Below are 12,442 nucleotides of genomic sequence, written 5' to 3'. Positions count from 1 at the left end.
TATTCTTTATATATAATCATAATCATTCATCTTTTATCTTTTAACCATATTACCAACACATAATACTTCATGATCATTCCTAAATTCACCTATTAATATTTACTAGCTTATTAACCAATAACCTTAATCTTTCTTTATAACAACTAATTAATCTCCTAACTTTTTCGCCTACATAAAATCATAAACCTTTTATTTGTATTAATCATAATCAATTCGTTATTCATAACCATCTTTTAACACATGAATTCATAATCTTCTTATTAACAATTAATTATAATATTTGTTCATAATCTATTTTCATACTTGTAACCTTATTATAATTATCATCTTTCAACCCTAACCATAATCTTTTATTATAACCATGTTATAAATCTTTGTCCTTATAATCATGATCATTCATACTTTTAATCTTGTACATTATCATTATCATTATCGTTTAACATCATGATCATACTTGACACATCTTATACATAATACTTAAAAGTAATAAATTTAAAACAAGGTTAAGCTAGGGTTTTAGGCCTACCTTAAGCAAGATTGGAGACCAAGGATTAAATGATGATACGTGCAGCAGAAAAACAGAAAACAGAAGCAGCAACAGCAAGTAATCACGACCCAATTGGGGCTGTTTTGGGTCAGAATCAACTCGACAGAAATAGACTTCAGTAGCAGCAACAATTCGATCAAACAAAAGGGTTTTCTTGGGGTCTGTTTGATCGACAGAAGACAGAAAATAAGCAGCAGAAAAACACAGCAGGTTTGATGAGGTTTTGGCGACTGCACAACAAGAGTTTTGATGATGATGATGATTAACGATTGCAGGTGGGGTTTTGATGAGAGTTTTAATCGACAGAAAGCAGGATGGGTTGCAGGTTATTAGTCGACAATTTGCAGGCTGGAAAAGGGTCTATTAGTCGACAAATATTTGAGGGAATGCAGGAGAGAAAGTCGACTGATTTTGCAGCAGATGGAAGGGTTTATTTTGTGATGCAATTTGGAGAAAACTTTGATGCCTTTTATAGTTTAATCTCTAGTTTCCTAATTCCATTCAAAAACTTGGTGATCAAGGATACTTAATTGTAGTCTAACTAGGATTGTAAAGGCTAAAAAAAATCAAGTTTTTAATCCTAAAAAACTATACAGTCGATGTATATTTGGTTTCATGTATATATATATTTTTTTTATACGGATTTATGTATTTATTTTTATATTTTATATATTTTATTATAATTATTATTATTATTATCATTATTATTAGTATTTCTAATATTAGGGTTACATTTAGTTTAAATATTAGACCTTAACTTTTATAAATTTTATTTGGTTCCATTTAGTTTTTAATTTTATAAATGTCACCATTTAATATTATTACTTTTAGTTTATATTATTAATGTTGTATTAGGGTTAGGGTTTAAGATTCGATATTAAATGGGATTAGGGTTTAGTAGTTAGTAAGTTGGGTTAGGTTTAGGGTTTTATGAAATTTCAGGGTTTTATCAATACACGCGATCATTTAATGAAAGCATAAATGTTCGTTTGTCGTCATGAATAACAACCCTAAATCGATTACACGGAGGAACAAATGAAAAACCCTAAGGGTATTTTGGAAATTTCATGATGGAAAAATGAGGGTTGTTATAGTACCTCCCCGTTAATTTAAACTTCGTCCTGAAGTTTCAGTAAGACTTCTCGGATGTATTAACGTTTGAGAATAGATGGGGATATTTCCGCTTCATCCGGTATTCATGTTCCCATGTATACTCGGGGCCTCTACGTGAATTCCAACGGATCTTAACAACCAGAATAGAGCTTTGTTTCAAACGTTTAACCTCACGATCCACAACTTCTATAGGTTTTTCAATGAAGTGAAATTAATGCGAAGATCATTCAAGGGAATAACGAGTATGTCGTCAGTAAGACACTTTTTAAGATTCGAGATGTGATATGTATGAACTTTATTTAACAGGAAGTGTTGACTAAAAATTATCATTCGGTTAATGTTTTGTTAAAGTAAAGTCTACACTTAATTACAGTGGGGACCTACTTGAATGAGAGTTGATATTGTATGAAATATCGGCTAAAAGAGACTAGGTGATTAAAATATCTAGTCTAATGGACTTCCTCCATGACTAGTTCTTGAAAAATTTCTGAATAGCGGTGATTTTTATAGAATCGACATGTATTTCTTCACTATTAACTACATGTCCAAGGAATTGTACGATTTGTAGCCAAAGTTCACATTTGGAAAACTTGGCATACATTTGTTCGTTATTTAAGAGCTCTAGAATAATTCGCAGAGGTTGCTCGTGCTCTTTCTCGCTCTTGGAATAGATTAAGATGTCATCAATGAAAACGGTTACGAATTGGTCAAGAATAGGTTTGCAGACACGGTTCATAAGATCCATGATTACAGCAGGAGCATTGGTTAAGCCAAAAGGCATGATAAGAAACTCATAATGCCCATTACGTGTTCGGAAAGTAGTCTTAGAAGCATCAGTTTCCTCGACTCTCAATTGATGATATCCCGACCTAAGGTTAATCTTCGAATAGATACTTGATCCTCGCAGTTGGTCAAACAGGTCATCAATAAGTGGGAATGGATAACGATTCTTGATGGTTAGCTTGTTGAGTTCTCGGTAATCAATACACATCCTCAACGTGCCATCTTTCTTCATAACAAATAGAACGGGTGCTCCTCACGGAGGCAAGCTATGACAAATGAAACCTTTCTCCAAAAGTTCTTGGAGTTGGTTAGATAATTCCTTCATTTTGGATGGAGCTAAGAGGTATGGTACCTATGCAATAGGTACAGCACCGAGCGTGGATAGTTTATAAGTAAAGGATATATAATATCTAGGGTTGATATTTTTAGTTGACAATATAGTGATAAGGAGTAGGTAATGGTACACAAGGGTCCTAAGGTTGATCAAATCTTATTCCCATCATGATCCATTAGGATTTCTGTATGACTTATCATATTATAATGACGTTGATCAAGTGTCATTATATTATTCTAAATCACACTTTTATCACTCCATAAGGTTACTACTATGTCATCTAGTCAATATGCATCTTCATCGAGGTGAATGATTCAATGGAAAATAAAAGAGAAGAAAGTAACATCCTTCATTAAAAGAAAATAGCTAGAGTATTACAGAAACTTAACGAAATCTTCCAAAATGTAAAAGTATTAAATGGTAACATAAAGAATACTATGAAAATGAAAAATTTTAAATGTCTCTAGTGGTTTCCAAAACTCTTCATTGTGCCTCTTCATTCTTCTTCTTATCCAAACATTGATTTTTGATATGCCCTACTCCTCCGCAGTTATAGCAAGTATGAACGGTTGCATTTGCTGGAGTTTTGATTGATGGGATAAGAACTCTACACTTCTTAGCTACGTGACCCACCTTCTCACACTTGGTGCACTTGGCCTTACACCATCCTTCATGATGTTTCTCACATCTCTTGCAATAAGGACGTTTTCCCTTATACAACTTGTTGAATTTGCTTTTAGAATTTTCTTGCTCCATTCATTCTCTCTTCCTTTTTGCACCTTCTTTCTACTTATGTTTGTCGATGAAATAACTTGCCATGCAAGCAGCTTCTTGTATGGTGCTCGGGCTCTCGAAGATAACATCTCTTCGAACTTCATTAGGCAATCCATTGATGTAGCATTGGATTCCTAGATACTCAGGAGTAGCCATGAGAGCAAACTCTTGAAACCGGTTGGTGTAGCTCATGAGATCAGCATTCACCATTTCTATATTACTGAGCCCAGGCCTTTCAGTACTCTTGTATGTAGGGGGCGGGTAGCTTATAAAACTTTGATGAGAACGAATAGTCGAAAGATTTCGCGGTACGCTATTGTTGCCATTGCCTTGAACAAAGGACTCAGACTTGGATTCTTCCTCAACTTCTTCTTCTTCAATCATCTCCTCCACAAACTCTTCCTCCTAGTCATCCCCATCATAGTTATCATTAGTGTGGGATTCTTCCAAATGAGGGTAGTGTGGTGGACTAGCAGGGACATAGTTTGGGTGAGTTGGTGAAAATGGCGGGGAAACGGGTCCATAAGCCGGTGTGTGGACAGATCTTTTGGAGTAGGATCCATCGGACTCGTTGTCGGAGATGATGATCGGGCTATTGCGAGACATCCTAAATGAAAAGAAAGAGAGATGATTAGGAAGGTTGTAAGGATGACGCAAAAGCACGAATAAAATTTAAGGGAAAAATGCACCAGAAACTAAAACAGGAAAGGTTATAGTCCTATGGATTGCTAAGGCACCTAACTAACACATAAGACACACATAATATGCAATCCTAGTTCTCTATAACAACCTGGCTCTGATACCACTCTGTCATACCCCCAAATAGGGCCATATGTAACATCCCAGGTAACACGTTCCCCGTAGCATGATATTGTCCGCTTTGCCCGTAAGCGCACGGATTTTTCTTGACGACCAAACACGACGAGCACTTTTCCAGGAGGTCACCCATCCTGGTAGTGCTCTCGCCTGAGCACGCTTAACTGCAGAGTTCTCATGGGATCTGCTGTGCTTGTGGTCTCAAAACGCGTCATGCTAGGAAAGGTCTCCACACCCTTATAAGGCATGCTTCGTTCCCCTCTCCAACCGATGTGGGATGGATGTTACAATCCTCCCCCCTAATGGGACACAGCGTCCCCACTGTGTACGTTTGGTCCGGGGCCTGGCTCTGATACCATCTGTAACATCCCAGGTAACACGTTCCCCGTAGCATGATATTGTCCGCTTTGTCCGTAGGCGCACGGATTTTTCTTGACGACCAAACACGACGAGCACTTTCCCAGGAGGTCACCCATCCTAGTAGTGCTCTTGCCTGAGCACAGTTAACTGCAGAGTTCTCATGGGATCTGCTGCGCTTGTGGTCTCAAAACGCGTCATGCTAGGAAAGGTCTCCACACCCTTATAAGGCATGCTTCGTTCCCCTCTCCAACCGATGTGGGACGGATGTTACAGTTTTGCGGCTTGTACTCTTGTAACTTTTAGACGTTTCTTATCAATAAATTGAACCTCTTGGATTGTACTTTGTACTTTTTAGCATTTTGGTCGTTTGCGTCTTCAAATCGTCGAATCTGTCTTTTGTCTTCACCTTTCATTATTTAAACGAATATCACTTGTAAATAGAACAATTGCAACTAAAAGCTTGTCTTTCTTGAAGGATAATGCTATGAAATATGTTTGTTTTTAGCATTATCATCGACCAACTACAAGGGTCATCCGTATACTCTAAGATCGATTTGAGATCTGGTTATCACCAATTGCGGGTGAAGAATGAAGATATCTCCAAGACAGCGTTTAGAACTCGCTATGGCCATTACGAATTCCTAGTGATGCCATTCGGGTTAACAAATGCTCCTGCAGTATTCATGGACCTTATGAATCGTGTATGCGAGCCCTATCTGGATAGGTTTGTGATCGTGTTCATCGATGATATCTTGGTATACTCAAAGAGTAAAGCGGAACATGAGCAACACTTAAGATTACTATTGGAACTACTCGAGAAGGAACAATTATACGCGAAGTTTTTGAAGTGCGAGTTTTGGCTATCAAAGGTACAATTCCGTGGTCACGTGGTTAGTAGTCAAGGGATACAAGTAGACCCAATGAAGATTGACTCTATTAAGAATTGGGAAGCACCTAAGATGCCAACCCAAGTGCGAAAATTCTTAGGTCTTGCTGGCTATTACAGGAGATTCATTGAAGGGTTCTCTAAAATTGCACGACCATTGACTGCCTTGACTCATAAGGGCAAGAAATATGAGTGGTCCGATGTGCATGAGGCTGCTTTTCAACTCTTGAAACAAAAACTAACATCTGCTCCTATCTTGTCCCTACCTAAAGGAAACGATGACTTTGTTGTATACTATGACGCATCCCGCCAAGGTTTTGGCTGTGTCTTGATGCAACAACAAAAGGTCATTGCTTACGCCTCCCGCCAACTAAAGATCCACGAACAAAACTACACCACCAATGATTTAGAAGTTGGTGTTGTAGTCTTCGCACTCAAAATGTGGAGACACTATCTTTATGAAACCAAGTGTACCATCTTTACTGATCATAAGAGTTTACAGCATATTTTAAACCAGAAACAACTCAACATGGGGCAACAACACTGGGTTGAGTTATTAAATGATTACGATTGTGACATCCGATACCACCCTGGTAAAGCAAATATGGTGGCTGATGCCTTAAGCCGAAAGGAAGGGGCTAAACCCTTACAAGTCAGAGCTTTAAATCTGATTGTCCATACCAATTTGACTACACCAATTCGAGATGCCCAACTTGAAGCGCTTAAAGAAGAAAATAATAAGGAAGAATCACTTAGAGGTTTAGACAAGCAGTTCGAAATTAAAGGAGATGGAACTCTTTATTTTGCCGGAAGAATTTGGGTCCCAAGAATTGGCGAAGTAAGAAAGAAAGTGCTTGATGAGGCACATAAGACAAGGTATTCGATTCGTCCAGGCGCCGACAAGATGTATCATGATTTAAAAATGTTATATTGGTGGCCTGAAATGAAAGCAGATATTGCTACCTATGTGGGCATGTGTTTGACTTGCTCTAAGGTTAAAGCTGAACACCTGAAACCTTCTGTACTGCTACAACAGCCTGAGATTCCTGAGTGGAAGTGGGAACAGATTACCATGGATTTCATTACGAAGCTACTAAAAACTGCGAATGGTTATGATACGATTTGGGTGATTGTTGACCGTGTCACCAAATCAGCTCACTTTTTACCGATGAAGGAAACTGACAAGATGGAAAAGCTTGCTCAGTTGTATTTGAAGGAAGTTGTTTCAAGGCATGGTGTGCCTGTTTCTATTATTTTGGATCGAGATAGCCGTTTTACTTCTAGATTCTGGAAGTCGTTACAAGAAGCTTTGGGAACGCAGTTAGACATGAGTACTGCTTACCATCCTCAAACAGATGGACAAAGCGAGAGAATGATTCAAACGCTCGAAGATATGTTACGAGCCTGTGTTATTGATTTTGAAAAAGGATGGGACCGATTCCTGCCATTAGCCGAGTTTTCATATAATAACAGCTACCATTCAAGTATCCAAGCTGCACCGTTTGAGGCACTCTATGGGCGTAAGTGTAGATCGCCAATCTGTTGGAATGAAGTGGGTGACCGACAATTGACTGGTCCCGAGATCATCCACGAGACGACCAAACACATTGTAAAGATTAAGCAAAGACTAGAGGCAGCCCGAAGTCGTCAAAAGAGTTATGCTGACGTCAGAAGAAAACCGTTGGAATTCTAAGAAAACGACATGGTCCTGCTAAAGGTGTCACTATGGAAAGGTGTGATACGCTTTGGAAAACGAGGAAAGCTGAGCCCAAGATATGTGGGGCCTTTCAAGATCATCGAACGTATTGGGCCAGTGGCCTATTGATGTGTGCAGCGGTGTATACGAAATACTATTAATTTTATTACGAAATACTATTAAATACGATACATTTTACACAAGTTATTTATTTATTTATAGAATGGATATACCTAAACCTTGCTACAACACTTATAGGCAGTGTACCTAATCGTAGAGTAGTGTAGTTTTTAGTAAGTCCGGTACGTTCCATAGGGATCCACTTATTGCGTACACTATATTTTTAAACAATTATATTTGTATATATATATATATATATATATATATATATATATATATATATATATATATATATATATTAGTAATATAGTAGTAGTATTATTATTATTATTATAAAAGGGGGATTTTACCGTTTAATGACCGGTTTGTCGATTTTAAGTCCTAATGCAAAATAAATATAACTTAATTTAAAGCGTAAAGTAAATGACGATAAATAAAAGTGTGATAATTAAAAGTGCGATAAATAAAAGTACGATAAATAAAATGACGATAAATAAAAGTACGATGAGATATAAAATAAAAGAATTATGCTTATTTAAACTTCTGTAATCATGATATTTGACGTGTTGATTTTAATTTATTACCATGGATTAATTGTCCTTTATCCTGGATTATTTGATATGTCCATCTGGTTTTGTCCAAAATAGTCCATCGGTCATAATTATAAAGTGCGAGAGTCTTCGCCAAATTAACCTTATACCCGAAGTCAAATATTCTAACTAATTGGGGACTTAAACTGTAACAAGGTCTTAATTCTTTGTTAATGATTACACCAGGTTATCGACTTCGTGTAATCCAATGTTTTAATACTTTATTAACAATTACACCAATTACCCTTGAATGTAATCCACCCCTGTTTTAATGAGTCCATTGACTATTAATCCATTCCCGTGTCCGGTCAAATGAACAATTATTCGTATTTATAAACATCCCGCCCACCGTACCCAATCAAGCGTATGTGGTTATATATAAATACGTCAAGTTGTAATCTCTATATTAAATTAACGAGATATCATTTAGTTAATATAAATCCCATTAATAGCCCATAGTCCAAATTCCACAAGTGTCGGTCTTTTGTCCAAACCCCAATTACGGTCCAAAGCCCAATAACCCAGTCCTAATATTTAGTCCAACATCACGATTACTTCGGCTTAAATAAGCATAATAATAACTTAAATACGAGACATTAATTTAAAAAGGAAGAACATAGCTTACATTGGTTATTAATCGCGTAGTTTTACACAGACAGAACTCCGACTTTAAAACCCGTAAAATAACCTTTACATTACCCAAACTAATCTAATATAAAACTAAACTATTATATAATATATATATATATATATATATATATATATATATATATATATATATATATATATATATATATATATATATTATACAGAGGGAGAGAGATATATGATATGGTGTGTATAAACTCGGAAGAAAACATTGCAATTTATAGGACTTGGCCAGCTTCTGGGTGCCATGCGATCGCATGGGATTTAGGCTTCCTGGCCATGCGATCGCATGGCCAGCTATGACAAATATTTTTTCTTTTCAAAACGTGGGCTGATGAGTATTTAATTAATATAATATAATATATAATTATATATATATATATATTATATTATATTCTTGTGCATGGTTGACTTGTACTTTCAGCTCAGTTGAATCGTACGTTGTTACTCGGTTTATGTCCCGGTTCCGGATTTTTTAACATCCTTTCGTACGCTTTGAAATCTTGTACTTTGCATTCCGCGGCTTGTACTCTTGTAATTTTTAGACGTTTCTCATCAATAATTTGAACCACTTAGATTGTACTTTGTACATTTTAGCGTTTTGGTCATTTGCGTCTTCAAATCGTCGATTCTGTCTTTTATCTTCACCTTTTATTATTTAAACGAATATCACTTGTAAATAGAACAATTGCAACTAAAAGTTTGTCTTTCTTGAAGGATAATGCTATGAAATATATGTTCATTTTTAGCATTATCAAATATTCCCACACTTGAGCGTTGCGTGTCCTCAAGCAATATAGAACTTGAATATAACTTTACTAGAATCACTTCTTTATTCTTCACACATTGTACATCAGTGATTTTAATACGGCGGTATGAACAATGATAGTAACAATGTGGTTTACAGTCCCACATGACTATAAAAATTTAGATCCTTTAGGAAATTGGATCTTTATGAAAACATTTGATCTTTTTTAAAATTCATTCTAGCTTTTACTCTAGATAAGTTTTCTAGAATAACCCTTCACCAGTGTTTACAAATGTTTTTGTGGGTTTTGTGGGTTTCAGATTTTAAAATTTTAGCTCAAAACTTATGGTTTTGTGTCACCCACTTGCTAATCCTTGTATTAGGAAAGCAACACATCCAGTGTACTTGTTCCGTATATTACCTTTCGGTAAACTACCGTCCGGTTGTAAAGGAAAGCGATGAACAAGCAACTGTTTAAGGCAATGTCTAATGACATGCAGATGTTCATGGTCCATAACGTGTCGGATGCAATTACTATCCTTTGTAGGAGCAATAGTAAAGATCACCCTATAGTTTTTCGGTCTGGCACAAGGTCCTGTCTTCGACCATGCTATGCAACCACCGTTCTTACGGTTGACACCTAATTTGGTTCAGGTGACCTAATGAATTCCGGTGAATTCTTACTATTTTATGTTCAATGGTAATGAACGCATTGAAAATAGGTTTTCAGAAAACAAATCGGTTTGTAATTTTGATCAAAATATTTTCTCGTTCAAGCTCGAGTTTAGATATCATCGAATTCTATGAGTTTGTAATTCTCAATCTTTAAGGTCAATTTCAAGGATTAAGTAATATCAAGCTTAAAAGCTGATTTTTGATCTTTAAGGAGATTATCCTTTCTAGGGATCTAATTCATTAGTCTTATAAGCTAATTTGCACAGTGCCCTCCCCATTTTACGAGACAGATCCTCTCATGGTTAGGATAAGTCTGACCACTTGGCGACCCTGTTTGATGCTGAGGTCCGTGGATTTCCAGCTGATTTTCAAGAAACCTTTTCAAGGTTTTTCGTAGACTCTACAACTGGTCTGGACGACAACTTCCTGACCGAAATCATGAAGCGCGTGTCTTTTTCTCGGAAGACTTTACTTCCTTTTAAATTCTATTTATATTACAATAAACTGGGTAAAACTGATTAATATCGTCCAAAACAAAAATATCTTCAATTATTTGTACAAAAATATGTGATATATGTTCTAAATAACTTGGTAAATTTTTCCCACACTTGGCTTTTATTTTTCTTTCTTTGCCTTTTTATTCTCTTCTATTCCATTTTAAATAAATTCAAGCGTTTTGGGTTGTTTCTCAATTTATGTCCTTTTCGAGGTAACAATAATTTCGGTGTTAATACCTAGTTTTATTGTTTATAAATATGTATAAACAAGATTTTGAAATCATTTTTTTAAAAAAAAATTTTTAAATTTTTTACTAGAAGTGGGTAGTCAGTATATAAGACTAGGGCTGTTCTTTATTATCAGAGAGCACCAGATTCTAATACAACTACTGCTTTACTAGTAAAATTTAACGGTGGCTAATAAACTAAGTGTATAAGTTAAATGTTTAAAACCCGAAAGAATTTAATTCCTTCCCACACTTAAGATCTTGCAATGCCCTCATTTGCAAGAAATCAGTAAAAATTTAAATTCATGAGGGCGATTAGTGTAAAAAGATGATTAAGATTTACCAAAGTTTCCAAATATATTGTTCTTTGTTTGAATGATAAATGGTGCACATCATTTGTTCATTTCTGCAGTTGTTATTTCACATATATTTTGTATCTTGTCGTCAAAATTAGTAGCTTTTGTTGAACTTAATGCCAGTCTTTGAAAGTTCGTTGTTTTACCCTGTTTTGTACAATTGACGATATACATACAATACAAATATAAACATGCAATGTAATTTGAAATGGGACTTAATATCCCACTTTCAAATTATAAATATGAAATGTTAGTAACAAAATAATAAAAATGTTAAAAATTACATAAAAGTATCAAAATATTAAATGTTTAAACATAAATAGATAAAAATGATAAAAGATAAGAAATCACCAATGGAACACTATCAATCTGGATATGGATTCCAGTTCAAGTTATCGTTCGGGTTCCATGGCTCATTGTAGGTGTTCTGATAGGATTAGTTAGGGTCGTATATGTTATAGGGCGGTTGCATGTCGGGCTGATATGGTGGATAGTATGCAGGTTGAGTCGGAATGTAGTTTTGTGGTACCTGATATGATAGATGGCTCATGATTTGGTGCTGATGAACGTTCCATCTATCGTGTTGGCGTTTCCTGGATTGCTCATACTCATCCGCGGCTCTCCACTGCTCATACTGACGATGCTGAGCCTCGTTATTTATTTCCAACTCTTCTATACGCTGAAAAACATCAGTATAACTATCCCTAATGACATCCCTAATGTCATTTGCTTCCTCCATTTCCTCGTCCGACCCTCTTTCTACCTGTGCTCGGGGACCCTGATATGGTATTGCCCTATTATTTCTCCTTAACAATACATGTGCCCCATGATAAACCGATAAACCTATAGTCTCGGTTTGTTCCTGAACCACGATCATTGGACCCCCTTGTTCCCTATCTACATCTAAATACTCTCCAATGAGAGTAACAAAAATTCCACCTCCTATTATTCCCCCATCCTGTATACCTTCCACCATTTTGGACAAATAATAACCAACACAGTAGGGGATGTTAACAAAGCTTCTGGGGTCTCGAATACACTTAAGGTAAAATAGATCATGTAACGTAATCTTTTCCTTATTTTTACCCCGTTGTGTAATCGAGTTTGCTAAAAACCTATGAATAATGCGAAGCTCTGCCCTGTCAATCTCTAAATAGGAGTGTTTTTCACCCCGCCTAAACTCATTAAATTTTGACATACGCCTCCATATGGCGTTACTGTCAAAATCTCTATCTACCCTATCACCGTCATAAATCAAAGTTGTACAATCAG

General features: G+C 36.0%; 1 protein-coding gene across 1 annotated transcript in view; it reads left to right on the top strand.

Moving 5' to 3' along the window:
* LOC139889716 (uncharacterized) overlaps positions 1-914 on the top strand; it is a 59,659-nt gene extending 58,745 nt beyond the window's left edge. The window contains exon 2 of the mRNA XM_071872652.1: positions 823-914. Within this exon, the coding sequence (XP_071728753.1) occupies positions 823-914 (92 nt within the window). The remainder of the gene's footprint in view (positions 1-822) is intronic.
* The last annotated feature ends 11,528 nt before the right edge of the window (positions 915-12,442 follow it).

The sequence above is a fragment of the Rutidosis leptorrhynchoides genome, chromosome 2, assembly GCF_046630445.1.
Source record: "Rutidosis leptorrhynchoides isolate AG116_Rl617_1_P2 chromosome 2, CSIRO_AGI_Rlap_v1, whole genome shotgun sequence".
NCBI lineage: Eukaryota > Viridiplantae > Streptophyta > Magnoliopsida > Asterales > Asteraceae > Rutidosis > Rutidosis leptorrhynchoides.
Note: the sequence above shows the minus strand (reverse complement) of the source record. Positions and strands in the feature narration are given on the sequence as shown.